The sequence below is a fragment of the Drosophila melanogaster genome, chromosome 3L (genome assembly GCF_000001215.4).
Source record: "Drosophila melanogaster chromosome 3L".
NCBI classification, from domain to species: Eukaryota; Metazoa; Arthropoda; class Insecta; order Diptera; family Drosophilidae; genus Drosophila; species Drosophila melanogaster.
The window spans coordinates 16,210,676-16,237,208 of record NT_037436.4 but is presented as its reverse complement, the minus strand read 5'-3'; the positions used below and the strand labels follow the sequence as shown (position 1 = coordinate 16,237,208).

Genomic DNA, 26,533 nt, shown 5'->3' with positions numbered 1-26,533 from the left:
GCTGATCCAGATGCTTTTCCTGGTCTAGAATATCAGGGGTCAGTGGGAAGTTTTAGGTAAAACTAAAAAAAATTCCCTTGTGACATAAAACTCCCAGCTCATGCTACAAAAAGATTAAAGGGTGGCCATACAAGGAGACTTCTTATATGCTCATTTGATTCATTCGTATATGCAGATGATATTAACATATGGATGCACTTCGTTTTTATGTATGTAAGTTTTATTTTCTTAATTATCACTTATTATGCTAAACTATTCACTTATATATAAAAAAGGAAAATATACATACTTTATATACTTTACAATAGCATTGCAAAGAGAGATGGCTTTCTTTTAATATCTAATTAAAATTTGACTATGTTTTAATTCCGTTGAATTTTAGTCGGTGTTATTGATATGATATTGTTTTTATTATTAAAATGCTTCTTAAAATATCTTAACATGTATAATGTCGCAGAATCTAGTATACCAATCAATCTTACAATCTTACAATCTTACCATACGAGTAAGGGATATAAATATGTTCACCAGTAAACATAAACTATTATATTAGTCTCTTGATTTGGCAAGAATATTTAACGCTTAAAGATAGAATTTTGTTTTGCTTAAAATTATCCATCTACATTTTTTTAATTAAATAGCTATGAGCAATTAGGTAATATACTGAGTAATTAGTATCTGATAGTCGAGGTAATCTCTTGGCATATAATCTCCTCATGCCAACCATATCCAAAAAACAAAAATTACCAATTTTACCCACGACAACAAGGTCAATATCTTCTGATATTACGCTAATAGTAAGTATTTTGATTAGAAATCACGCTATCAAGCTATCTATTGAAGATTAAGTTATAAAATCGATCAAGAAATAATCCCGAAAATATCGTGTGCGTAAATGATGTGATATTTGTGAACTCTACGCAAAGTTCAAAGTCCTGGCCACAACTTTGGTGAGCAAAGCAGTCAATTAATTAATTGATAAGAGAACCAGAGTCAGGAGCAATCCACTTAGTAAAGGCATAGTGGTAGAACCGTCACCGCCTGGTACAACAATGGGAATGTAGCCGCCACTACTACCCCCATCGTTATTGCCGCCCTCATCAGGGATCTCCGGAATTTCGGGTATTTCCATTTCAACATTGGTAAATAGGTATTGCTGTATGTACGAGGAGCCCAGAATCGAAGTATACTCCGGCTTATAATTGTAGATGAGCGTCCTGGCCTGCTCCGTGGCATTCGAAAAGCTCTGATTACTCTCCCTCGCCTCACTCACAAAGAAATCGGCGAAGAATTGACCACTTAACACAGCAGCTGCGGTATGGGGAATGCTTGTCTTTGTAAACTCGTACAGCGGTTTCTCCGGATGGAATTGTACTCCATAGAAGGGGTACTTTATGTGCTCTACGGTGGAAATAAACTCAACGCCATTCCAGTCATGATTTAGGGACATAACCCGCCAAGTTTCGTTTAGTAGATCCCGCTCGAAGTCTTTTTCCGTATAGCAGAACTGATGCCAGTGATAGGTCACATTCTCTTTGACCATGGTGTCCACCACATCATCGGTGATGGATGCAAACAGGCGGCTCTTCTTATAGTCTAGATAAAAATATGTAGATTCAGCATTCGGAATATATAAATTCATATAACAAACTATACCTTCTTTAAACTCCATAGGCACGGCCATGCCGGTCGCTTCGCAATTAATGCGGTGTTCCGTTTCGTTGGCCAGCTTGTAAACCAATAGTTCCATGCCCAGACAAGTGCCCCACACCGGCATAAAGACGCCCTGATCATTTAGTTCAATGGCCAAGTGGATGAGGTGTTCGCCCGCATCCGCATACCCATTACTCTGATTAAACCAAGTGGCTCCACCGGGCAACAAGACTCTATTGAAGTAGCAATAAATTTAGATGCGGGAACTTCCTAGAAAGTATATTTATACTTACCCATTTATCTTGCGCATGAGATCGTCGTAGTAGCTGCGATTGCGACCGATCCTGTCAAAGGTATTTGTATGAAAATTGTTTATTAATTGATTTCAGGCAATCTTATCAATACAACGAAATTTCGGTCTCCAAATCAAATTTACTCTCTAATGAATTTATGTTCTATAAATACACGTGTCGGAATACTTAATGCCACCCTACCCTATTCGACCTTATCGAGCAGTGGCAGAATTACCGGTCACGATAAGATCTTTGAATCTTTCTGCTCACTTACCAAATCGGCACTACTCGGGCTCCAGCTCCTTCGAGATACTTCACATACGAGGCGGCTATATAGCTGGTCTTGTTATCAAAATGTCTCGAGATCAAACCATCGACGTAAACTTCCTGTGTGAGAACCCCTATGATGGGCGATGAGATGCCAGCCTCTGAAGCGGCCAACAGAGCTCCGATGAAGATCAGCAAGCTGATCGAGAACTTCTGCATTTTGTTAGATCTTAAAACGAGTATTTTATCTTCCGAAATATCCGTTTTTCTTTGGTTCGGTTGGAGGTATCTTCAGTTTCCTAAGTACCTTGTTATGAGCTATTGATTATTCCACAGGTAATTCTTTAAAAACACGCTAAGTCGGTAAGCTAGCTTTCTCAGGGAATTCTTTCTTAGCTTGTTGTTTTAATTATTCGCAAGTTTTCCGGCTGCCAGAAGTATTTCCCAACGGGAAGTCTTGGCAAGGGCACAGGTGAGTCCAACCTCGGTGACCAATTAATAGGAACTGTCCGCTGAGGCAACAGTCGATTTGAATTTATATAAGGTGCGACGATTTTCCTCACCTATACAAATGGCTCAGGCTGTGTGCGTGGGCATGAGTTTGCGATGTGTGATTTCTAGGGCCTTCGGGGGGTGTACCCCTGGCGACTTGAGTCCAGCAGATAGTACTGCGATTAATTGATTATATTTTTTTTCCAAAGTATTGTGACCGTGGCACAGGGTGCTCAATGAGAAGGGGAATTACTCCTGGGGCTTCCATCGAAAGTTGGATAAAAACCTGTTTTATTCGGGCACTATTGGATAATTAACTAATTGCATCGATCATAACTGTTCAGTCGCGATTTTTATTCACATTATAAAACAAACGAAGTCTGTGTTATTGTTTACTTAACAGCTGATAGATAGCAACAGGCGGACGTGTGTGTGTGCGATCAGAACCGATTGCCAAGTCGATTAATGCCAATTCAGCTGCCCAGCAAACTTTGTTGCTTCTGTTTAATGCTGTTCTGAATACTCAGCAGGTACTTCATCTCTACGAGGGTTTCTTTGACTCCCGAAAGATCTTTGCTATCGAAAAGGGCATTTAACTTCCGGGCCATCTCCTCCAGTTCCTTGATGAGCTGAATATTTAAATTCTCCAGCGTTTGGGTGTCTTCCGCATCCTCCACCTCCTCGTTCCGCTCCATCATGGCCATGAGAAACTCTTTGTTAAGAGCGCTATTATCCTGCGGCATCTGTTCGCCCTCCAGTTGAAGAAGGTACTGACCACGATCTATGGGCGTGGAAAGCGTTTTATATGCCTTGTTGATGAGGGAACTCCAGTCTGAGGAGTTTGTTTGCTCCCGTGAGGTTCTGTAAACAAGGGGATTTTATCGTTGCCTTCCTGATTTTATCACTTATGACTATACCCACTTATTACTATATTTATCGGGATGCACAATGGTCTGCAACTGGCGAAAACTTCTTGTCAACTTCTGGGACTCCAAAGAAAATTGAATGGGAAAGCTGAGCAGTTTAAAGTAATTCTACAGAAACTAAAAGTTAAATTAGCCAAATAAAATGTAGATAAGTACTAACTATTCCTGAGTTAACATCCTGCAAGTGTCCACAGTCCGAACATATCATATTCTGCTTTAATTCCGATTTCTTTTGGCAATTCCAACAAGCCGGCGAAGATTCAACTGAAAATTTCCGTATTTCTGGCAACTGGAATTGATTAAATTGTGCTGCATTTCTAACAAGCGGTGTATAATTTGTAGCTTTTACAGCACTTTTAAAGCCATTAATAACTCTACTCATTTTCTACAATAAATTTAACTGAATGATATACACAATCGAAGCCTTTAATTACACAAGCTGATAATAACAAAAAACAGCTGATATGAAACTAAGGTGGCAACGCTACTGCTTTGCGACTATCGAGCTTAAAACTTTTTAAACTATTTCATTTAACTATTAAATATTGACATTTATGACGTTTAAATAGTCATTGGTCTATTTAAAATGTAAGACCTTAAAAATTGTTAATTGAAATTAAGTAATTAAATATAGTATAACTTATTCATAGAAACAATTCAATTTAATAAAGTTCAAATAGGATAGAGGTTCAATATAAGCAAAAAGAAAAGGAAGGTAAAAATATACAAATTAATGTCTTTAATAAGTAACATTTTATATATATACATAAGAAAATATCAGACAAAGAGCAGGAAAGTATACCAACATATAGTCTTAATGGATAGTGAAACACAGAGTTTTATGTACAGAAGTATAAATTTATTCCAACATGTGGCTTACAATCTAAAGTTCAGGTCGCGTGTCCTTCGAGCACGTCCTTACATGGAGTCCTTGCGATAAGCGCGGTAGTTGTTCATCTCATTGGGAAATGTTTTATACAGCTCCAGCAGCAGATTCGTTTTGAACTTCTTCAGGCCCTCGATCTTGCCCTTGACCTCCTCGTTCTTGGCCAGTGCCTTCTCCACGCAATCCTTGGTGTACAGCTGAGGATTCTTGTCTTGGTCGATGTAGTCAAAAAACACTTCAAATGGCACATAGACGTCCTGCACCTGGGAGCGCAGCTTGTCGATCTCTTGTAGGCCGGTCACCAAGCTGTTACTAATGGTGCACATATTTATAGACATTTGATCAAATAAATTTTAGCATTTTCTTACATTTTCTGGTTGAGTACATTTTGACCCTGTGGCTGAAAATCGCTTACGATTATGCGGATCTGACGAACATTCTCGATGAACATCTCTAGCTGGGTCTCAAGGTTCTCTAGCGGTGCAGACATTTTTAACGATTCAAATTCGTTCCTTATTTTGTGGGTATTTCGTTAATATGTTTGTTTTCCTTGGCAAATATTTTATTTTTCTTCGCAACTCTTCTTCTTCTAGAAAACACCGAATGACCAGGGCTACTCAAACGCAATTTTGAGCATTCGGATTTACGAATAAGCAAGGAATAGCAAGGTCACACTGTTCAATCGCACACTTTTTTTGCTACAAAGAGCGTGATTTATTTTTATAGAAGCAAAAAAAGCAATAATTACTTAATTTACTGCCATAAATATACTGAGAATAAGAACCCAGAATGTCGGATAGTGATTTGGATGCCTTACGCGCGCAGCGCATGTCCCAAATGCAGTCGCAATTCGTAAGTGAAATATTTGAGTGGCTCCAAACCGGCTAGATTCCTCTAGAGAATTCCAAAAATAGTCATAACTTGGAATGAAAGCAAATTAGACTATATAAAATATAATAAAAATGTTAAGAATACATTAGCAATGGTATGCTTTGTTAGTTCTTATAGACACCTTCCCTATGAGTCATCCTTCTCGACTGGGACACCTGTTTCTTTAAAGGGCAATCCTTCAATGACCTTAACTCCTTTTTTCCTATTTTTAGGGCGGCGGCAATGATGCGGAAAAGCAACAAGCCCAGCAGGAGCAGATGCGCGCCCAGGAGGAAATGAAGCACTCGATATTATCCCAAGTTCTGGACCAGCAGGCCAGGGCACGACGTATGTGGATCTAGACCTTGAATATCTCTAGCTAATAACTTATAAAATATCATTTAGTTAATACCCTCAAAGTCAGCAAGCCGGAGAAGGCGCAAATGTTCGAGAACATGGTCATCCGCATGGCCCAGATGGGTCAGGTGCGTGGAAAACTTGATGACGCCCAGTTCGTCAGCATCCTCGAAAGCGTCAATGCTCAGATGCCGCAGAGCAAGTCCTCCGTGAAATACGATCGGCGGCGGGCGGCCATCGATAGCGACGACGACGAGGATTACGGCTGCTGATTCGTCCGAAATTCCGCCCAACATCTAATTTAAGTTATGCCCGCTCCTCACATCCGCTAAATCATGTTTATTACTTTTACTAACTTAAAACGAGAAACAAAACTAGATGCCCAAATACGTATGGACTTCTTTGTGTCAGATGGCGAATCTTAAAGCGTATTGGAAGTTCGTGCCAAGCGGCAATGACATACACTGACATAGGACTAGATTTGGCTTACATTTATATGCGGTAGAAAAGTGGTCTAGAGGAGGGGTGGGGTCTTCTACGACTTCTTATAGGGATTTATCATTTCATATTCTTGTATGTTCCTAGCTTTTTATGATCTTGCTCGGAAATGCACTATGAGATCATCTTATTTACTTTCTCTAACATTCACTCGCAATCAAAAGCTTTCACTAGATTCATTTTTAAGTTATCCCTTTACTCCTTCTTCTCGTGATCTTCATCGGGATCTTCTTCTGTGACCAAGCAATCGCCGCAGAAAATAGAGTACATGATGAGCGATAAGAATCCCAATGGCAGGCCGAAGATGACAGTGGTCAGCACGGGATTTCCCAGCCACATATCCCTTAATGCTCTTCGCACTTCGAACAGTGCCCGATTCAAACGTACAAAGTACGTATCTCCTCCATAGGCAATGGCACTTTCGTTGCGGATGGATTCTAGGAAAAGGTGCAGTGCCTGTGGAGTCATTTGCATTGGATCATCTTCGGGTATGAAGTGGTGTTGGGTGCTCGAATTAATCGCTATCAAGTGAGGCGTGGGCAGTTGATCCAAGATAATGGAATGTGCTATTGATGGCTCGCCAATCTGAAATGGAAATATTGATTAGCTCCAAATCGATAAAACTATGATAGAATCACTTACCCATCCAAATTGGAATTTGTCATGATATCGCGCCCTATGCTTTCTTATCACGCCCTCCACCATGTCCCGAAACTCCAGCTCATGCGTGGCTATCTGATTGAGCTTATCCTCCTGTACCACAGCCAAAACCAAGTACTTGTTTGTCTTGAGCAGCTGGTGGATGTTGAACCGAGTGACCTTTGGGAAGAGTGTGAACCTCTCCACGTTCACCCATTGGAAAACGGTTTCGTTCACTTCATTGGGGTCCATTTCGTGCGCCAAATGCCCATGCGGATAGAAGTGGTGCTGCTCTTCTTTGTAGACAATCACCGCTGGCAGTTTCTCAAAGTCAAAGTGTTGGGCAGCGATATCCTCGCTGGTGGCATAGAAAAATCCATGCTCTTGGTAACCTTCAGCTGCAGCATAGTATGTATCCCACACCACGCCCTCCTGTTGGCCTACGAAAATGAAAAATATCGTATGGGATCCCTTTAGCATGTCCACACTCTCCGTTCGCGTGACCAGCTGAACTGGAGGCCCAGACATCCTTAAGGCATAATCCACCAGCTCATCGCGACCGCGGTCTCCGTTGTAGGTGAACTCCATGTTGCCCTTGATGAACATAATGGTGGGATAGCCACGAACCTGTAAGAATTTGGGGATGCTTATAAGGAACTTGGACCAAATATGGTATATTCTCACCTTGAACTCCTTCGCCGCCGCCGGATACTTGGTACAATCTAGGCGACCCACTCGAACGTTGGTGGCATGCAAAGCCTGAGCCACCAGAGCAAAAATGGGCTCCGTTTTCTTGCAGTAGCCGCACCACGGGGCATAGAACATGACCAACCATTGGCCCTCGTGTCGCACATCGATGAACCGGTCACTGAGCTCCAAAACCTTCGAGGATAGCCCCGTCGAACCCAGAGTCAGAAGCAGAGCTGTTGGTTTTGTAAATCATTTAGCATCAGCTTGGATTTTTTCTATTGTTCGTAATTTATTTACCACTTATGAGGCCGAAAATCCACATAGAATTTGGCGACATCCTTGCAGCAGGTTTAATTTGTACTTCCAAGTGTAATTTACGTGCCCCTTATTTGCTATATCATGCTTTCCGTTATTTTAATAGCTTCTTTACTTAATTTAATTAGTTGATTGGTTTAATTTTCAGTTCCAAATTATTTTCCTTCGGACCACAGCAACAACAAAAGAAAACATTTGCAAAAACCACCCCCTTTAGACTGACCAGATGTGGAAAATATCCAAAATACTTAAGGAGATACTCTTTAGTCCAATGCGTAAATTGAACAAGTTTATTTATTAATTTTGTAGTTGTTTGGATTATGTTTTTAAAAGATTATTGAACTCAAGATTTTCATTCTACTATAACCTTAAAACTAAAATGAATTCGAAATAAAAACTAATTAAATTTTTTTATATGCATCTCTAAGAATTTATCTTTAATAATGACATAGTTAATAATTACATTTATAAAAGAATTTTTAATTTTGAAAATAAGTTTTTGAGCGGCCATAGAGCGGCTGCCTAAGGGTTAATCTGGTATATTTTTAGTCAGATGGCAACTCTTCAGCTTTGTTTACCTCACAAAATAGACTATCTGGCAACTCTTAGGCACACACGTGCATCTCCAGAGGAATTTTGTTTCAGTTGTTGTTCCTTATTTCTTCTTAACTAAATAATTGTATTAACTAAATAAAATGACGAATAATGCGAAGAAGGAACCCCAGCAAAGGGGCAAGCATCAGGTGCATAATGTGCGCTTCTACACTATAAAGCCGCGTGAAATTGTCAGCTTGGCGTATAGTAAATCGAGCAAGTGCCTCGCTCTGAGTCGGTAAATTATTGAAAATTAAAAAAAACCTAATAATTACTGTGCAGTAAACTAATAAGTACACTCTTTGCAGTGCAACACCCGTCATTGAGCTATGGAACCTGGAGCACGCCCCGTATTTGGATCGTGTAATCCACCTGCCCACCGATTCTCATGTGGAATCTATAGCCTGGGCGGGAAACCGCTTATTTTCCGTGGATTTAAGTGGTAAACTGATCGAGTGGGATGTGATTAAGCTAAAACAACGATATGAGCACTCGCCCACTGGCAATGCTCTCTGGAGTATCGATGTGAATCCCGCGGAAACGGATATTGCCATTGGCTCAGAGGAAGGGCACATCAACATCCTGAGTATTGAGAATGACGAAATCACCTATAAATCCCTATTTAACAAGCAAAAAGGTCGCGTTCTCTGCATCAAGTTTGATAAGACTGGAACTAAACTGGTGACCGGCACTGAGGGATTTGTTCGCATTTGGAACGTCCTCAAGGGAACCACTCTGCACACGATGACCCTATCCGAAAAGAACGTAATAGTTTGGTCCCTGCAGGTGCTATCCGATAATACGATTATTGCCGGTGATTCAGCGGGATTTGTTACCGTTTGGGATGCGGATAACGCGACACAGATAGATTCCACACGAGTTCTGGATAAAAACGTATTTGCCCTGGCTGTGAATAATAAGGAGGATCGATTAGTTTGCAGTGGAATGCAGCCGCCGCTCATCCGGATTTTCAGCAAAACCAAGATAAAGCGGGAAGAGTCCACCAGCGAGCGTTGGATTAAATTCCTACAGCGCGATGCCCACAAACACTATGTGAAATCCCTGTTGGTTATCGACGATCAAATTTATTCGGGAGGCAGGGATGGCATATTGACCATTACGTCCAGTGAACGAATGCAGGCACATTTGTCGCAGCATGCTCCCTTTCTGAAAGGTTCCGTAGCTTCCATGGCAATCAGTAAAAAGCTTTTGCTTTTGCGATATCCCAACAGCGTGCACCTGTGGCGCTTGGGTTCTGTGGCCCCGCAAGGCGAGGACAAGAAGAAACCCTGGGCACTGCCCGTCGGCCACACGGAGGAACAACTTCTGGAGCTGCCACCCCAGAAACTTCTCCAACTAAATGTCAAAGAGCACAACTTTATACAGTCTGCTGCCATTTCATCAGATGCAAACTGGATTTGCTACTCTACCTTAAAGGAACTCCGAATCAGTCGTTTGAAAAGTGATCCCCTGCAGGTGGAGCGTCTGGTAGACGATCTTCCCGAGGAACTTCAACCAGCCAGTCATATAATTTTCACAAAGCAGGGAGATCTAGTGCTGCTCAACCCGCAGAACAATCATCTAAGTTGGTTTACTTTAGAGGAAGATCTGGTTACATTCAAATATACCATCGATTTGAGTGAGAAGTGTAAGAATACGATTAGCCACGTGGTTATCTCTTCGCATGGCGAATACATTGTGGCTGCGAGCTCAGACCACATAATATCAGTTTGGAAACTACATGGAAAACAATACAAGCACCTGCTGAACCTACCAAGACACCGAGCAGGTACCACCGCCCTATCCATGCACGAGGATTACCCACGCGTGGTGGTCGCCTACGCCAATGGCCAGCTGGTGGAGTACGATTTGGTCAATCGGATATTCACCTGTGAAACTAATGAGTACCTGATACCCGAGACCAGGCGCCATTGCATCAATGGAATCAGCCTGGATCCACAAAATCGTAATATATTTATTGTTCACACCGAGGGCAATTTGTATGTGTTGGAGAGGGATCAGCATCTGGATCCCAAAGAGCTTGTGAGCAACAGCAAGTCTAAAAAGTTATCAAATGGAAACCGCTCTTCAGTTGATGGCGGCTCAAAAGGCCTGAGCCTCAAGACGACTCTGTCACGACAGGTAAGATTGGTAGGTCTGTTTACGCACAAGACTTTCATTTTGTAACACTTTGGCTCACAAGGTAATCTTAATTCATCCATGAAATAAGAATGAGAGGATTAAAATCTCCTTTTAGGCTTACCGACTACCCACTTTAACGTTTTCCGTCCTTTCTATAGCTGCCACAAATCCCAAACCCGCCCCTTATTACTTGCAAACACTTTCACACCTCAATTTTTTTCCTTGCAGCACCTGGTGCACGTGTCTCGCCTGAGCCCTAACGAACTTGTCAACGTCAGCATTTCGACAAACAATCTGTTGGCTCCGCTGCCGCCGCCGTACCAGCGGAAGAAGTTCGGTGCCTCGTAAATGGAGCGCCGCAGGATGAAGTTGAAGTGGAGTGGAGTGGCGAAGCTCCAGCATCACTTTGGCTTACCCAGTAGTTTCCACTTAGTTACCAAATAAAATCAAAAGTATAAAACAATGGTGGAGTGGATTTTTCGCAGGCTTGTGCGGCTCGCACTCTGCATTCGCACGGAAATTTGTCAAATGTATTGCCAAAAATTTGTCTCCGGCCGTCTCGTCGACGACTACAATGTCTCTCGTTCCCATTCCCATTCCTGTGATTTCTTGCAGGCGCTTCTACGTGGATTGTGCAACATTTCGCTTCGTTTTGTGTCGCCGGCATTTACTGTAATTGTTGTTGCTGTTATTTTTTGGTTTTACACTGTCTAGCCAATGTCTAGACAAGTGCATACCACACAGACAGTCGAAAACACACGCACACAGTGGCGGCAAGCGGCGGTCGAGGGGGTCTTTTGGTGGAGTCCTGGGGGGACGTCGATGCACAATTCAACTTTTAGCTCAAAAACTCATTGGCCGGCTGGGTCCGCTACCCCGCCGCTCCACCATTTCCACCATTGTGGCCGAATGGTTTGGGTGGGCGTTCTGTTTCTGATTCTCGGCAAAAAAGTCCGAGTATCCCGCAGCCATATTCGAATGCCAGCAGAGGCCTGGACTTGGGCTGGGTCATGACCACTTTGGGATCAAAAAGGTGATTAAAACTTTACAATCGCAGCTCGGGGTGGTGATTCGTATCAGACGGCTTGCTGCATCGCCGGAATTAAAATGGATGGAAAGTATTAAACAAAACTAATTTAGAAATCGCTTCGCTTATAAACTAACTTTATAAGCCAAGGCTGCAGGACTTTCCTCCAATTGCATGCATATCGCACATACTGAAAGGGATATAACCATTTACATATTATAAGTTATTAGGTTCCTCAAATATTGTGTTCAAATTTGATTTTAAGGTATTCAAAATTCGGTTTGGCCTTGTCAGTCGTTTTCCATCTTGTTATGTGCATTGCAATGTGCAATTTTTGGCCATTATTTTTTCCTTTTGCATACAATTTTTCGACCAGAATGGAAACCCCTTTCCGACTTCCCCTTGATTCCGTAACTTTTGCCGGATCTGACCATAACCGATGGACGGCCGGACCGGCTGGCTGGTTGGCTGCGGTTGTGGGGGCGTTGTATTTTCGTGGGGCGACAGTTTTTGCATAGCAAACCAAGTGGCGAACAGACATGAATAATGAGTGAATCGAGTGAAGTATTCAAACTAAGCATACAAACTATAAATGCACACATAACGCATACGCAACGTATGCCAATTTGGCTGGCAACCCCAACCACAGAGCTCCGCCCTCGGGCGCTTTTGTCGGCATTAAAACTCACTTAGCCGTTGAAAGGCGCTGGGCGAAATGGAGTTTGGAGTTTTGGGTGAAAAGTTATGCAAACTACGCAATGCAAACTACGGGGAAAAGTCGGACTGCAGTCGAAGGAAGAAGTCGTGAGAGTCTGCCAAAGAAGTCTAGACAGGCAATGGGCGAAACTTTGGCGGTGGCGCAAAAAAAAACTTTTTCCACATGGGGCAAAGGACATGGTAGGTAAGGTGTGTGTGACGGGGGAAGGGAGGACAAGGAACAATGCCTCAAATTGACATTTAATTGGTTTGCAAATTAGCCAAGGAACGCAGCCACAAAGCAGCAATCTTCCCATGGGAATTTGCACCTCAACTGCACTTCGCAACCACCGCATATTCAGGGATGCAAAGTGGTTGTGTATTGCAAACCGAAATAAAGGATATTAAATTTCGAACAAAAACGCTCTAAAAAGAATCAAACTACTGTTTGTATGAGATAGTTGAGTTCAAAGATTAAATTTCGAAAACCATTCTTACAAAAGGGCTTGTATATACTTTCATCTTGTTTTGGAAACTTAATATTTAAAACATCATAATAGCTAAAATCAATAAGCCAAAATGACACATTTAACTGGCTTATTTTAAGCGGTCGTTTTAAAATGATCAAACATGCTATATCCGATTGTAACCCTGCTAAGTCCGTGTGAATCCCCCTCGTATTCGAGGTGCTAATAAACAAGGACTCTTGCGGGCTAAATTACAGCCGCTAATGAATGAAATGGGATAAAGCTTAATTTGCATTTAATAAAATTAACGCGTGGAAAGTGCAGGGGGTGCTAATTGGGGGCTGGGATGAGCTGGATGGGGGTAAATGCTCGCATCAGCATAAATCGCATGCGGTTGTCATGGCAGTGGTTTGGGGGCAACCAACTCAAGTCTAGACAGGGATCCATGGGATGCAACGGCAACCGACCGACCAGAGGACAATGTAAGGACAAACGTGTCCTGTCTGTCTGCCACTCGGAGGGGGGCGATGGGTGGTGATGGGTGCTCAAGGGGTAACTGCGCTCTCGTCTGAGGCATCGTAACTTTTGGCTCAACACAAAACTTGATTGAATTTTATGCTCGCCAACAACAATGAGGGAAAAGCAATGAAGGAAAGCCAGCACTTAATTGGTCTGAAAGAAAACTCTTTGGGAAGCCGCAACAAAAACACAATATTAATGAAAGTGCAGCTGTGCAGGTGATGACCACCGCTGAAAGGTCAGCTGGGACCTCTGGCAAACTGAAGTGGCGGCGGGTTCATAAAAATCCTTTTTATGACCGAATTGGGGGTATCAAGCGATTTTATTTCATTCTTTCCGTCTATTTTCGGTCATGATTTTCATTCATTGACACTCAAAGCACTTGAGAAAATATCTATCTGTATTTTAAAGTTATTAAAATCCAAATAACAAATAAATTTTAAGAGTCATGGGAATTCAAATGATGAAACTTATAAGCTTTTAGATATTTCTGTAAAGTGATTAATAATTAAATAATTTATGCAATAGTTTGATATTTTAATTGTATATATATATTCTTTTGTTAATACAAACGGATATGCATTTCGTATAAATTGAATTTAGTGCAACATGAAACTATTCGATTTCTTTAAATGCCGGAAGTATATTCTTGTAGTGCATCAGCGAAGACAGGAAAACGTTCATTGAATTTTGTCCTTCGCTGCGCTGCCAAAGGACAAATGCACAATAAAGGGAGATACATTGAACGGGGAGTTCGCAAGGAGCAAATAAGGAGCAAGCAAGGAGTAGTGTAGAGCTTAGTTGGAGCTCCGTTCGCCCGCACAAACACCAACAATTTGATATGCCTGACGCTTCCTGGCTCGTCTGGAGTAAGTTTTCCAGTTTCATTGCACTCGTCGCAGAGTCGAGTCGAGTCGAGTGCAATGTCATCCTGGCACATCCTGGCGCCCATCCACCACCCAACACCCATCGCCCAGCTGGCGGCGCCATTCCTCCTGGAGAATCCAGCCAGGAGTCAACTTGTCAGCCAACTACAATTTACGAGCATTTCACTCCGTTTGCTTCGATTTTCATTGCATACTTTTTGGGGCGGCAAATGAAGAGAGAGAGAGAGAGAGAGCCGAGTTGAGCTTTCCCTCGATTTTCCTTCGTGTCTGAGAGTCCTTGGAAATTGCATTTCATTTCCCGCTGGATTTGGCTTAAGTCTTAAAGTGTTCCCCCATGAATTTCAGTTAACTTCCCTGCTAAATCGAGTGACTCCAACTTTTCTCTGCGCTCTTCAACACTGTTATTTTTGCTAGTTAACTTAATTGCTGTTACTGTGCTGGTTGTTGTTGTTTTTGCTATCGTGTTGTTGTTGTTGTTGGTTTTGTTTTCAGATTTATGCATAATGTGACTAACGTCATAATCTTCATAATGATGTTAGCCAAGTTTTTGCCCGTTGCCCTCATTGCGGTTTTTATAAATGTGGTATTTCTGCGGTTTGCAGATTTAATGAGGGGAAAACATAATAGTTGTGTAAGTAAGCAGACCCCATGCTGCCCTCTAAATAATAATGAGAATGACTTTTCAGGTGAATACTAAAATAACAGAATTATACTCCATATGAACATGTCCTCGTTTTGACAAAAAACAAATTTTCGCTGTCATCTAAAGTCATCTAAAAGTTTCATTTGAAGATTTAATAACAAGCGAACGTCCGATGATGCGTATTAAATTTAAATTAAAGTCCGTTCAATTATATATTTTTGTTTTCTAATACAAAAAATGTACATGCCCCGGGTGAGGCTCGAACTCACGACCTTAAGATTATGAGACTTACGCGCTGCCAACTGCGCCACCGAGGCAATTGATGATCGGAGTTTCTAAGTATGCATTATAAGGTACTTGGATTTTCGAACGAGGATCAAGTTTTGAGAGTTAAGTAAAGTAGCCTCCCTGCATCTGAGCTCCAGATCACGTATCGATTGTAGATTAGGCACAGGGTGCTTTATGCAAAACAGCTGCCTGTTGCAAACGAACCGCAGCCACCGCAGCTAGAACAACAATTGCAATCATAAAGTGGCAGGCGCCCTGTTGTCGTTGTTGCTGTTGCTGTTGTTGTTGGGTGTAATTTTTGTGTACGCGCTCCGCTTCGCAAGTTGCAACCACAATTTAATTAAGCCAACAGCAACCGCCCAGGAAGGCGGTGGGGCGAGGTGCGGAGGGGGCGTGGCTGATGGACGCCGGCCTGGTAGATTGGACAACATTAGCATTGGAAACATTGTTGTTGATGTCAGGGCAATGTGCTTACTTTCTAGCACAGTGCACTTACAAAAAATTTTACCAACATTCGCGAATTTATTCAATTCAAAATAGAAGTTTTTTCAAATTTTCGTCAAAATCTTTGCAGTTTTGAAATACACCAAAACTGTTTTAAAAATTTAAAAAAAAAGTTGCGAGAAAGTTTATATCTTAATCTTAATATTTAATAGTTTCACTTTTTTTTCTAACTTTTCCGTGTCTTTCATTTATTAAATGGTACCTATATATCTCATAGAAACTTATAAACAGACTTGGTTTTACAAATAACAGTATATTATAAATTAAATATGTTTGTTTATACCATTTTCTTTGGATACATTACAGACGGGACATCGCCGTAAGTTTTCCAGGTGTATGCCTGTCCAGAAGTGACCAACTCCAGACCAGGCTATCACTTTAATAGACACGTTCTCATGTGGCCACCACTTCCTCCTGTTACCACCCCTGCCCACCACTGGCTTCACCCCTTTTATGGAAAGCCACTCGGCGGCGCCTCCTCGAGTGACCGCAAACGGAAAATGTGGAAAATGACTTGTCGTTGCCTTCCTTTCGTTGTTGCTGCGGCTTGTTCTGGCTGCCAGCGGTTTCCCCCCTTTCCTAACTATTATTTACCCATTACCATCTCTTTTTTCCCTGGCTTTCCAGCTGGTTGTTGTAATAATTTGATTAAATTGAACGCTTTAAGTGATTTGCATTTTAAATTTCAATCAATATGACGTGACTTCCAGTCGTGGCTGCAACAGCGGAACAGGATGCAACTATTGCAGGAGCGGGACAGAGAGTAGGAGATGGGGTTAGGAAGAGACAAAGCCAGAGGGGCAGAGGGAGATAGCGCTAAGAAGGGGCAGAGGAAGTCTCAGTCTGGTCAACTGGCGCCAGGATAGCGCTCTAATGATGTACAACCATCAACGGATTCTGTTTTTTCCTAGATTCGTGAATCTCTTCTTCGGTATTTTGCTATTTTTTACCTTTCTACCTCTTCCTATGTTTTTTTCTATGGAAATACACCAACTATTTGGAAAAAAGTACAGGAAAAGTTGCGACCAAAGTCAGGGTCAGTTTAAAAAAGTTAAAACTACATAACTGAAAACACTTTTAAGCTGGAGTTCACTGCTCGAATAAAGTTTAAGTTGTGAAAATAAATAAAATTGGTAAATAATATAAAATACAGGCAAGAAAATACACTTAAATGTCTACTAATCTAAGAGTTCTTATTTTGAAGATAAGACATAGAAAAAAATAAAATTAAATATTAATCTGATATTTAAAACAAACTTTTATCACTCTCTTCCATCATGAATCATCATACAATAGCCTCCTTATCAAGTTTTCAATGAAAGAAATAACAATGCATTATAATTGCTGCAAATCAACTTCACATTTGTTTTCTCCTCCCACACATGCATTACGTATACGCATCGTTGTGCATCTGAAAAAAAATCACTTTTTTTAAGCACTTATCGAGCAATAATAATTGCCAGACAAGTGCAATGAATGCCAACTCCTTCGCCAAAATATCGCCGTGCTGAACAATAACAACACCATCAAATTACTGGCAATGCAACCAGAGATCCTTGGCAGTCGAGATATTCTGCTCCTTTAGTTTTAGTTTCGTTGATTGCGTTTTCCACGTCAACGTGGATGTGGATATTGTTGTTGCGCTGCGCTGTTGCATAAAGTGCAGTTCTTTATTGTAATTATGTATTATTGTTGTTAGGAGGCTGGATGTGCATGGTTGGTACTGCCGATGCAGTAGGAAAAATTTTTTAAATTTTTAATAAGAGATTCTATGTCATGGAGACTATATGTATATCTATGAAGATGAGACCAAATTAACATTTTCTAAGGATATCATAATGTTTCGTTGATAATTTCTTTGCCTTTAGTTCAAAAATTTATTCCAGCATCCGTTATCTTTTTCGGAGTTATCTTATCATTTTTTTTTTTGAGTGTTCTTCCGTCGACATCAGCAAGTTTGCTTAGTTTTCGCTCATGGTTTACTTTTTTGTGTGGCCCGGCATTGTTCTTAGCCAGCCAACGTCGCCGTCTGGCTGTTTCCTGCGCTGCATCTTGCAGTGGCAACTTCCTGATTTTCCCCGACCACGCCCCCTTTGCCAGCACCGCCCGCTGTGCATTATATTTGCCGAAATGCAAAGTCTAAGGACTTTCGTCTGAGTGGATTTTTTTGCCTGGCAGCTCCTTCCACGATTCCATCATCATCATCATCACAAGCAGAAGCCGGAGTAGAAGCAGGAATGGCAGTTTCCTCTTCCCCCCTTATTTTTTTTTTTTTTTTTGTTTTTTGTTTTCTAATTCATGCAATTTTCACATTGCAAAATTTCTTTTTTTGGGCCAGGCGTTACTTTTGTGCGGTTGTGCAAGTGGAAGATTTTCAGCGGTTGCTGGCTCATTGTTCTTTTCGTGGGGAGCTCGGCATAGACAGCCAAGGGGGGAGGGGGGAGAGGATCGGCTGCGGCGAATGAGTCAGATGGGTCTGAAAATAGACCAAGAATCCCCACACATGGACTCCCATTCGGCGACCCTATCCTCGAGAATAGAGAATTATGCTTCTCTCCAATCCCTTTTCGCATCTTTTGTGGTATTTATGTTGCCGGCTTTTGTTTTTCTCGAAGTTAGTGCAGGTTATAGAAGGGATTCGATTCAAACAATAATTATATACTAAATTAATAAAAAATTCCAATCTGTTTGTTTTTTTGTAATTAAAAGTTGCTACTAAACTAAATCTTAAACAAGAACTTCGAGGCCATAATCGAAATATGAAAGTCCTGCTGCCTACAAGAGGAACTGATTACACTATAAAAATACTAACTCGCTTTTACATAACATTTTATTTTATGTTGAGATTTACAGAATGATTAGGAAAAAAGGTTTCTGTGAATGTGGTACAAAATTGACATCTACTTTGAACATGTTAACAATAGTTATTATATAATATTTTGCATATTTGTATATTTGTCTTGCATATAGAGCATAGAAAATTCGGTTTTCTGACATTTAGTTAGTTGTTTTGGTTGCTGCCCTGTTGGCCACCTCTGCTCCCCAGCCTCCTCCACTTATTTGTGCAACAATTCTGCAACATTCTTATTCTCGACTTGAATAAAAATGATGTTGCTTGTGTCTGCGCCGTTCATGCCACTCTACCCCACCGTTAGAGGGTATTTTTGGACCAGGTTGTTGTTCTTGTCGCCGATTCGCGTCTCTCCCGATGATAGCGAAATAATGAGCAGGGCCAGACATTTGGACAGACGGGCAGACAGACGGAGACGGCGGCAGGGAGTCAGTTGCCGATCCTCGGAGAGGAAAACATTGCAATGCACTGATAAAATAATTATATCAAAAATTGTATTCCAATATGTTTGAATTAGGAACATGTTATGTGACACGAAAAAACATCAAGGATAATCACCTTTAATTGGAAAATTGTAAGTATAAAAGCTTTGCAAAACTATTTTAGCTCTTCTTCGCTAATATGTAGTATTTCAACAGCTTTCTTTCAAGTGTAGCCCTTCACAGTTTGTAGATTGTAGAGTGGAGACTTAAGAGTGGAGAGGAAAATCGTGGGGAGCAGTGGCAGCACTTTTCACGCTTGATTTTCCTGCGCCCGTTGTTGCAAAAACAGATGAAGAAAATGCTATTCAATTTATTTTTAAGTACAAAAATAATTTTGCTACTTTCTAGTTTTTTGTTTTCCATTCGGCTTTTCCACCGCTCGTGCCCGCGAGCAACAACAACGTGAGCGGTATAAATAAAAGGCACGCCTGTCGCCGCGTCGGAGTCCCAGCCCAGCCCCCCCCCCTCTATATTCCCGACCGATGCAGGGACATATATCTCGTCTATATAGACGCCGTGGCCCGAGTGTGCGAAATGTGTGAAATATTGGAGACAAACGGGCAGTTTTTATGTTAGCTGCGAAAAAAATCGCATTTAGTTTAGTGCGGCGCAGGTTGGCGGCTAGATCGGATCGGTGAAAGCTATATGGCCATATGGTATCGGGAATAACGGGCATATAAGTTGTGCTATCTCAACAGTATCATTATCGAAACTCACAAGCAAGTGATTTCAATTTTTTTCACTTTTTTTGCAACATTCAAGTACGAAAAAGCGACAAATCCACACAAATTTATCATCAATAATTGTTAAAATCAAATGAAAGAGATGCAAGAGTGCGAGAGTGGCAGAGAAAGTGCAGTGTGAAAGGGAGAGAGCAATCGCAAATACTTGGTTGTCATGTGCGAAATTCCTCGATTAGCGTGCTCGATATTTGCGGCGTGACACGGGTTCGAAAGTCGTGCGTGATAAAAAAAAAACTTGTGTCGTGATCGGGGGATTTCGAGGGGCGTTTCCTTCTTTCTCCTCGGCGCTGGGAAAAACTTTTCCTGGGCCGGAATTCTTCGAATTTACGTTTGCTCAATGTCAAATCGAGCGTTCGACCTTCTGGGTATGTACGAGTGCGAAACTACTCGCTTATCTGGCAAATGCCAAGGCAGGCTTTTTGTTCGTTTTGTTTTTTATATCGATAACAGCCGGCTTTTCTCGATTACTCGCGAATTCTTGGGCCTTCCCACATAACCCCCCCCCCCCCCCCCAGTTCCGAAATGCTCGATATGTTGCAAATTGAAAATAAAAGACTTCGATTTTGTTTTTACCGGCACCGAAATAAACTCAAGAATGTGGCGTTTGGTTTAAAAATAAACTGGAATTTGTTTGAATTAGATAAAAATGCTTATGCTCTGGGGATTTTTTTCTTGTTGTTTCGGCGTATTGATATGGTTATTTATATTGTTGTTGTCGTTTAATAGTGATTTGCATGGTAGTTTCTTTTTTAATGAAGTTTATCCACAGCATTAGAAATCACATGCTTAATTCCTGAGACGGCAACTTGAAGGTCACAGTATTGAAGTCAAGGCTTAGTAACTTAAAGAGTTATAACTCAATAAAATGAGAATCCAAAAAACATGTTTTTTATATAGTAGCACTAAAACTATGAAGAATGCTTAATTAATAAGTCTTGAATCCTTTTCATTTAATTTATTGGCATATTGCAAATGATCGTTGCTTTGAGAAGTTCAAAAGAAAAGATTTATTTTCACAATGGAGACACTTTATTGTTACTGCCACATTCCAGCGACTGCGTTTACTTTGTATGGTAATTTCTTTTCATAAAGTTCCGAACTCATACCTTTCATTCCCATCGCATTCAGTGCAGCTGGTGCCACAAAAAAAAAAGGTCCAAATAAACCCGGTCTCAAAATGATCTTGACTCACGCGAGACTTTTGTTTGGGATCTGCATTTGGATGGCAGAAAGCACTTGTCAGCACTTTATGGCCACATTTCTGGGCCCGTTTTTGTTTTGCATTCTGCATTTCGGATTTGGTCCTCTTTATTTTGCTGTTTTTTATTAATTATGACTCCGAGTCGGACCGGAGATCGTGTTTTTATGGCAAACATAAATTTCGACTTAAGGTCCGGTGCCCAAACGAAGTGAGGGGCGCAAAATGAAGAGGCAATCAAATAAATTGCTGCGGCTCAAGAGGGCTCCAAAAAGGGGGAAACAGTAGCGATACCCCACCCCATCGTCCCTATCCGTGTGCCTGCCCCCTTGCCACCATGTCCATCCTGTCTGGGGGCAACAAAAACAGATCAAACACAAACACTACAGCAAAGGTTGTTTGGTTGTTAATGATTATGGTCGTGGTCGTGATCATGAGGAGGATATAGCAGGATGATGACGATCGCCTCCGACACTTGAAAGGAATTTCAATAAAGCGAATAAAAATAAGCGAACAACGGACGAACAACAGAATCTGACGCACATCATCATGTGGATGAGGCTGATGCTGAAGTTGTTGAATGTTGATGAGGATGATTCGTCTCCACAATGCGATCCATCTTAATGCCTTCGTTGTTTTGTGGCATCAATCTGTCTGTGACGCATTGGGGTGCAACATTGTTGCACTATCAAAAGCATACAAAAGGGTATTATTAACGTTAAGGTTTCGTGGCTAATGGGTCAATAAAACCTTTTTTTGGAGTAGATGCAAGCAAGTCAGTGGATTAGCTTTATTTTTTTGCTTTTATTGACTATACAAATTAAATATTTGGCTAAAAAAATGAATTTTTTTAACGTTCTTATTTGAAATTTAGTTTATTTACTTAAAATTGTTCTGGCCCATTTTTTTTTTAATGCGTTGAGGAAAACGAAAAGGATTTCCACCCTCCCATTCTTTGTGTTCCTGTTGATCTGCTTTAAATATAGAAGTCGACTACGACGACGAAGACGACAACGACGACGATGATGATGATGATAATAAAAACGAAGTCGCAAAGAAGTGCAACATAAATTTCTGCAAAATATTACGCATACGCAACGTGCAACAACAACAATGCCGCAGCATCTGAACATACATATATTATTGTTGTTCGTGTTGCAGTTCTTGGGGTTATTTATGCCCACAGGGCGATGCTCAGACACTGTCCCCTCTTCTTTACGCCCCCCCCCCCCCCTTTCACCGATTCGCCCCGCCCATGAGTCACTATGTATTTTCGTCGGGGGTTCGGGGGGAATCATTGTGGGACGGTGGATACTTTGCAACAGACTCTGGGACAGACTGGTACAAAACAAAAGCAAATGCAGCTAGTAAACGCGACAATAGGGAAAGAAAATAAGAAAACACAAGAGCCAAGTGGGCGACCACACAGCATAAGAACACTGCAAGAAAAGTATGATTAAATTAATGCTTTATACGAGGCTAATATTCATAGTTGAGTAAATTCAGTAAATACAATAAAACAAAATAAATGTATAGGCTTTCATGCCTCGCAGATATAGATATAGATATGGATATGTTAATTTTTCTTATAGCTCAGAACATAATTATACTTAAATTATCCTTAAAGGATGAATTTATTTTAAACAATAATAACCAAAGATTAATTAAATTTAATTAACTTATTTAGCTTGAAATTAATAAATCAGTTATGATAATTAGTAGTGATAATTTAGTTAAAGATCAGCTTGCTGAATTAATAAAATATATTATGAAGTACACATAACAAAAAGTGACGTTATGACCTCATTCAAATGTGCTGAAACTTAAAGAAAATTTTGGTATAAGTTAAAAAAATATATTAATTTACCCTTTGATACACTGTTATAAATTGTCTGCTATTTTTTTCTCTCTCTCTTGCAGTTATAATCACGGCACATTGATCGGGTATTTGCACCGCAATTGACCATGCGATTTGGGCCATTTCCGGACGAAAGCACGGCGTAAACAATCCGATCGCCGGCGGCGGACGACGCTGTGGCCCCCACGCATGCAGCCAGTGGCGCCGCGGGGGCCCGCTGCACATTGTGTTGGTGGTGCACAGTGGTTCTGGTTGCGATCAGCCTGACGACGCTCCTCCGGCCGGGCTCAGTTTCAGCCTCAGCCCTCGCGGTGCCAATGCCAATGCCGGAATCGGGGATTCCCCGTTCCAGTCACGCCCTGCAGCAGGAACACCAGGTATCCGCCACACCGACGTGGTGGTCGCTAATCGAGATACTAAGTCGAACTGAGCGCACTGAACGGCCAAGTAGAAGCGGTGGCAAGTGTTTGAGATGCCAGAGCAGCGATTCGATCAGCAGTTCAATATCGAATGCAACTGGAAGCGGCGGCGAAAGTGTGAGTTCGAGTTCTGTGCCAAGTGCGCCGGCGCAGAGTGCTGTATATAGTGGTAGTGCAATTTTGTGCAGTGTAAATAGTGCAAATAATACGCGTAAGTTAAATTTAATTCTGAGCAAGTCACAGCAAAAGCGAGGGGAGCGCTTCGCTGTTGGCACAAATTTGCAAAATAAATTACCAGCATCGAGTGCGGATTGCCACTTAAGTCCAAGTGCCGAGACAAATATTCGTACCACAACCGCAGCCGATCCACCGCGATCCCCGTTCTGTCCGCCGTGTTCATATAGTCATCTCCATCATCGTCGTCACTGGCATCGGCATCGGCATCGCCATCGTCCTCGTCATAGCCAGCATCATCAACGTCATTATCGTCATCGTGGCAAGTGTTGTCGTTGTCGCGACGCGTCGCAGTCTGCATCCGCATCGCCCGCGTCTATGCTCTTGCCATATCAAATTAATCAACGTGCTACATTGTTGCAGCAATCTGCAACAGCAGCAACAACATCAACTACATTGCCACATGTGCCCGGGGCAGCAGCAGCAAGAGCAGCAACAACAGCAAACGTATCTCTGCGTGCCGTGCCTCGTATTTTTAAACGCAAACGTGATACGGTCCAAACAGCGACCACTGCATCACCTTTGACCCCGCAGCAACATCCAACAGTCGCAGCAGCAACATCAGCCACATCCACAACAACCACGCGCAGATCGCGACTCGAATTCATACTGTACACGGAAGTCTACCAAGTCGACGAGGATTCGGTTTCCTCCAGCGATTTCCATTCGAAGTCGAACGTGGGCAGCGACGAGCCCTTCTGGCAGAATTACGGTAAGTGATTAATAAACTATATAAGCGATATTAACTCTTAACATGAAATTTGTGAATCCATTACAATTTGGAAAGATATTTGGCGTTGGGAGTACTTTTAATATGCTTAAATATATGTACTTGACGTATCTATTGAACAAGGGAACCGTTATGATGGTTTTGAAAACTTAATAAATATAACGATGTTCTATTATGTCCTTTATGATATATGAACAACTATTACATCTTTTTATTGTCATTAGTTTTAATGAGAAAGCTTTTTCTAAAACCATATATGTACTTACCTCATTCTATAATATTAAATAGCACTCCGTAGTTCGTTTACCTGTCAAAAACAACATCCGAATGCGAAAAAATGTTCAAAAATAAACGAAGCATAGCAATGCCAAAAAAACATACTCCACTCTGCATGTCACATTTGTTACAACAAAAAAAAAAGTGGTGAAAGAATAAACAAAAGGAAGGGGAATAAGCAACAAATCGCAGCAACAATTGCCCTGAAATGTTCCAGTACCAGACATCGTATCTGAACAATTTTATGCCTTATGCGATATGGCATTTGTCGTCAGAAAAAAAAATTTGGGTGGAGAATGGGGGTATTGTGGTTGGGGGGGAATGGGGATATATGGATATGATGTGGGATTTTTAACACAACTGGCTGGTTAACATAATTTTCGTGGGCATCTCTCCTTTTTTGTTGTTGTTGTTCTTGTTCTGCAATTCAAGGGAATATAAAGCGAAAAACGACGGTAAAAACAACAGACAGGCAGAAGGAGTGGGACGGGGAGAGTACGAAAGAGACAGTTGGAGATTATGGAGAAGAAGAAATGAGAATGCAGCTGTCGAGGAATATTTGCTATCTAGTAATTATGATATCATTGATTAATTTCTAATGAAAATATATAAAATATATAAGCCAAAATAGCAAATAAAATTGTACGGTCTTAGGCCTGTTATTGGTATAGATTCATGAATTATCGTAGAGTTTTATAAAATATTTTAAAATAAGAAATTCATATTTAAATAAACATAGCTTATTTCTTATCTCTCCAAAATAGCCACTTATTCAAGAATTAAGATTTCCATTTTCAACGTGTTGGAGTTCTAAAAATGGCATATGGTTTTATAATATTTAATTACCCATATACCCCTTGTTTATATTCGATCCACTCATAAAAAATAAAAAAAAAAACAAAAAGTGGGCAGAAAAAAGGAAGGCGACAGAAATCAACTTTTTCCAACGAATAAATTTCGAGTTTTCGATAGTCTCGGTCTGCCACAGACCGTGGTCGTGCTCTCCGTCGACGTTGTTGTTATTGTTGTCGTTGTACTCGTCCAGACGGCAAGATCTGGCCAACGGGGGTCGGTAAGGGGGCGTGGCAGGCGGGAAGAGGCGGACGGAGCGGCAACGAGCGGGTCGTTACCGAGGGAACTGGGGCCATTCGTGGGCTCCAACAGCGTCAGACTGTCTGGTATGCCACTTTGCCAGTGCAGCCAGCTCTCTCTCTCTCTCTCTGTCTCTCCTGTCTCCCCGTCTCACTCCCTCCCATACTGCCCGTCTCTCTCTGCGAACGTCGCGCCGTCTCTGTCCGTTTTGCGGTTGCTGCCTTTGCCACATGTGGCGTTGTCGAAAGATAGTTGTAGTTATGTGTACACTGAAAAAAAATGTTATTTCTTTGCTGTTCCAGCAAAGTGCATTTATTGTTGTATTATTATTATTAAATATCGTGTTGAAAAAAGGGCTTACATTTATTTTACAGCTATGTAGCAGGTGCTAAAAAGTTTTAAAATAGATCAAAATATACCAATAAGCATTGCATATCTTTTGGGGCAGTAAAAACAGTGCGATTGTTGTAAAAACAAAAAATCCAACTGGATTAAAGCCAACTAAAGATTCTTATTTCGTTAACATCCCAAACCTTTTATTCTTTCTTTAAGATCGAATAAATATAATTTAAATATTTACAATCTTTACAATCAGTAAATTTTTAACTATCTGAGATTTTGCCTGATTAAACATATTATAATCAAAATTTCTTTGAAATCTTTTTGTGTTATATTTTTCGCTCTGTGTAGCCAATAGTTTTGGTGTCAGCTGTCTGCTGTCTAACTCTTGCGCCTCTGTGTAGGCGTCATCATCATCATCATCATTGGTCGTAATGACCATCGGTTTCATCATGGCGCTTGGTTTAGCCAATGCATAAAATTATACAGAGACATGACATGGTTTTGAATAATTAAACACAACGACGACATCGACATCAAGTCGGACTAAATGGCTGCCAGTCCGAAAACCAGACGAAGGGGGAAAGCCTCCAGACAGACAGGAATGCAATGTCCTCGACTAACTGCCAAATCACTGGCCGGGAATCTCTACATTTCC

The 26,533-nt window shown here is 41.3% G+C and overlaps 7 protein-coding genes and 2 non-coding genes across 11 annotated transcripts; 3 read left to right on the top strand and 6 right to left on the bottom strand.

The window, feature by feature from the left end:
* Positions 1–209: 209 nt before the first annotated feature.
* l(3)72Dp (lethal (3) 72Dp) lies at positions 210–3,069 on the bottom strand. The gene is made up of 4 exons (NM_168655.3): positions 2,221–3,069; positions 1,947–1,997; positions 1,657–1,886; positions 210–1,596 (listed from the first exon to the last, which is right to left on the bottom strand). Exons 1-4 carry the CDS (start codon positions 2,430–2,432, stop codon positions 968–970), a joined length of 1,122 nt encoding a protein of 373 aa, NP_730119.1. The 5' UTR covers positions 2,433–3,069; the 3' UTR covers positions 210–967.
* On the bottom strand, positions 3,044–4,082 carry Hsc20 (Heat shock protein cognate 20). Its single transcript, NM_001104146.3, has 3 exons — positions 3,792–4,082; positions 3,627–3,739; positions 3,044–3,566 (listed from the first exon to the last, which is right to left on the bottom strand). Exons 1-3 carry the CDS (start codon positions 4,011–4,013, stop codon positions 3,179–3,181), a joined length of 723 nt encoding a protein of 240 aa, NP_001097616.1. The 5' UTR covers positions 4,014–4,082; the 3' UTR covers positions 3,044–3,178.
* A 349-nt stretch (positions 4,083–4,431) lies between these two features.
* On the bottom strand, positions 4,432–5,125 carry MED10 (Mediator complex subunit 10). Of its 2 annotated transcripts, none has more exons than NM_001275002.1 (2): positions 4,886–5,125; positions 4,432–4,829 (listed from the first exon to the last, which is right to left on the bottom strand). In NM_001275002.1, exons 1-2 carry the CDS (start codon positions 5,005–5,007, stop codon positions 4,550–4,552), a joined length of 402 nt encoding a protein of 133 aa, NP_001261931.1. In that variant the 5' UTR covers positions 5,008–5,125; the 3' UTR covers positions 4,432–4,549. The 2 variants fall into 2 exon arrangements, with proteins under 2 accessions (NP_001261931.1, NP_648849.3); NM_140592.4 differs by having other exon boundaries at positions 4,473–4,829.
* A 45-nt stretch (positions 5,126–5,170) lies between these two features.
* Positions 5,171–6,128, top strand: PDCD-5 (Programmed Cell Death 5). Its single transcript, NM_140591.4, has 3 exons — positions 5,171–5,369; positions 5,621–5,735; positions 5,793–6,128. The coding sequence occupies exons 1-3, from the start codon at positions 5,307–5,309 to the stop codon at positions 6,014–6,016; spliced, it is 402 nt and encodes a 133-aa protein (NP_648848.1). The 5' UTR covers positions 5,171–5,306; the 3' UTR covers positions 6,017–6,128.
* Tmx3 (Thioredoxin-related transmembrane protein 3) lies at positions 6,070–8,109 on the bottom strand. Its single transcript, NM_140590.4, has 4 exons — positions 7,869–8,109; positions 7,566–7,804; positions 6,885–7,508; positions 6,070–6,827 (listed from the first exon to the last, which is right to left on the bottom strand). The coding sequence occupies exons 1-4, from the start codon at positions 7,906–7,908 to the stop codon at positions 6,438–6,440; spliced, it is 1,293 nt and encodes a 430-aa protein (NP_648847.3). The 5' UTR covers positions 7,909–8,109; the 3' UTR covers positions 6,070–6,437.
* Positions 8,110–8,471: 362 nt separating this feature from the next.
* On the top strand, positions 8,472–11,083 carry l(3)72Dn (lethal (3) 72Dn). Of its 2 annotated transcripts, none has more exons than NM_140589.3 (3): positions 8,472–8,718; positions 8,789–10,622; positions 10,851–11,083. In NM_140589.3, exons 1-3 carry the CDS (start codon positions 8,582–8,584, stop codon positions 10,968–10,970), a joined length of 2,091 nt encoding a protein of 696 aa, NP_648846.2. In that variant the 5' UTR covers positions 8,472–8,581; the 3' UTR covers positions 10,971–11,083. The 2 variants fall into 2 exon arrangements, with proteins under 2 accessions (NP_648846.2, NP_001261930.1); NM_001275001.1 differs by having other exon boundaries at positions 8,789–10,631.
* Positions 11,084–15,105: 4,022 nt separating this feature from the next.
* On the bottom strand, positions 15,106–15,178 carry tRNA:Met-CAT-1-3 (transfer RNA:Methionine-CAT 1-3). The gene has a single exon. It is a non-coding gene; the product is annotated as a tRNA-Met (tRNA).
* Positions 15,179–19,905: 4,727 nt separating this feature from the next.
* CG13073 (uncharacterized protein) lies at positions 19,906–24,158 on the top strand (the record flags this gene model as incomplete). Its single annotated transcript, NM_140588.2, has 2 exons — positions 19,906–20,094; positions 22,848–24,158. Exon 2 carries the CDS (start codon positions 23,103–23,105, stop codon positions 24,156–24,158), a length of 1,056 nt encoding a protein of 351 aa, NP_648845.1. The 5' UTR covers positions 19,906–20,094; positions 22,848–23,102.
* On the bottom strand, positions 22,833–23,281 carry asRNA:CR43891 (antisense RNA:CR43891). The gene has a single exon (NR_124957.1).
* Positions 24,159–26,533: the final 2,375 nt, after the last annotated feature.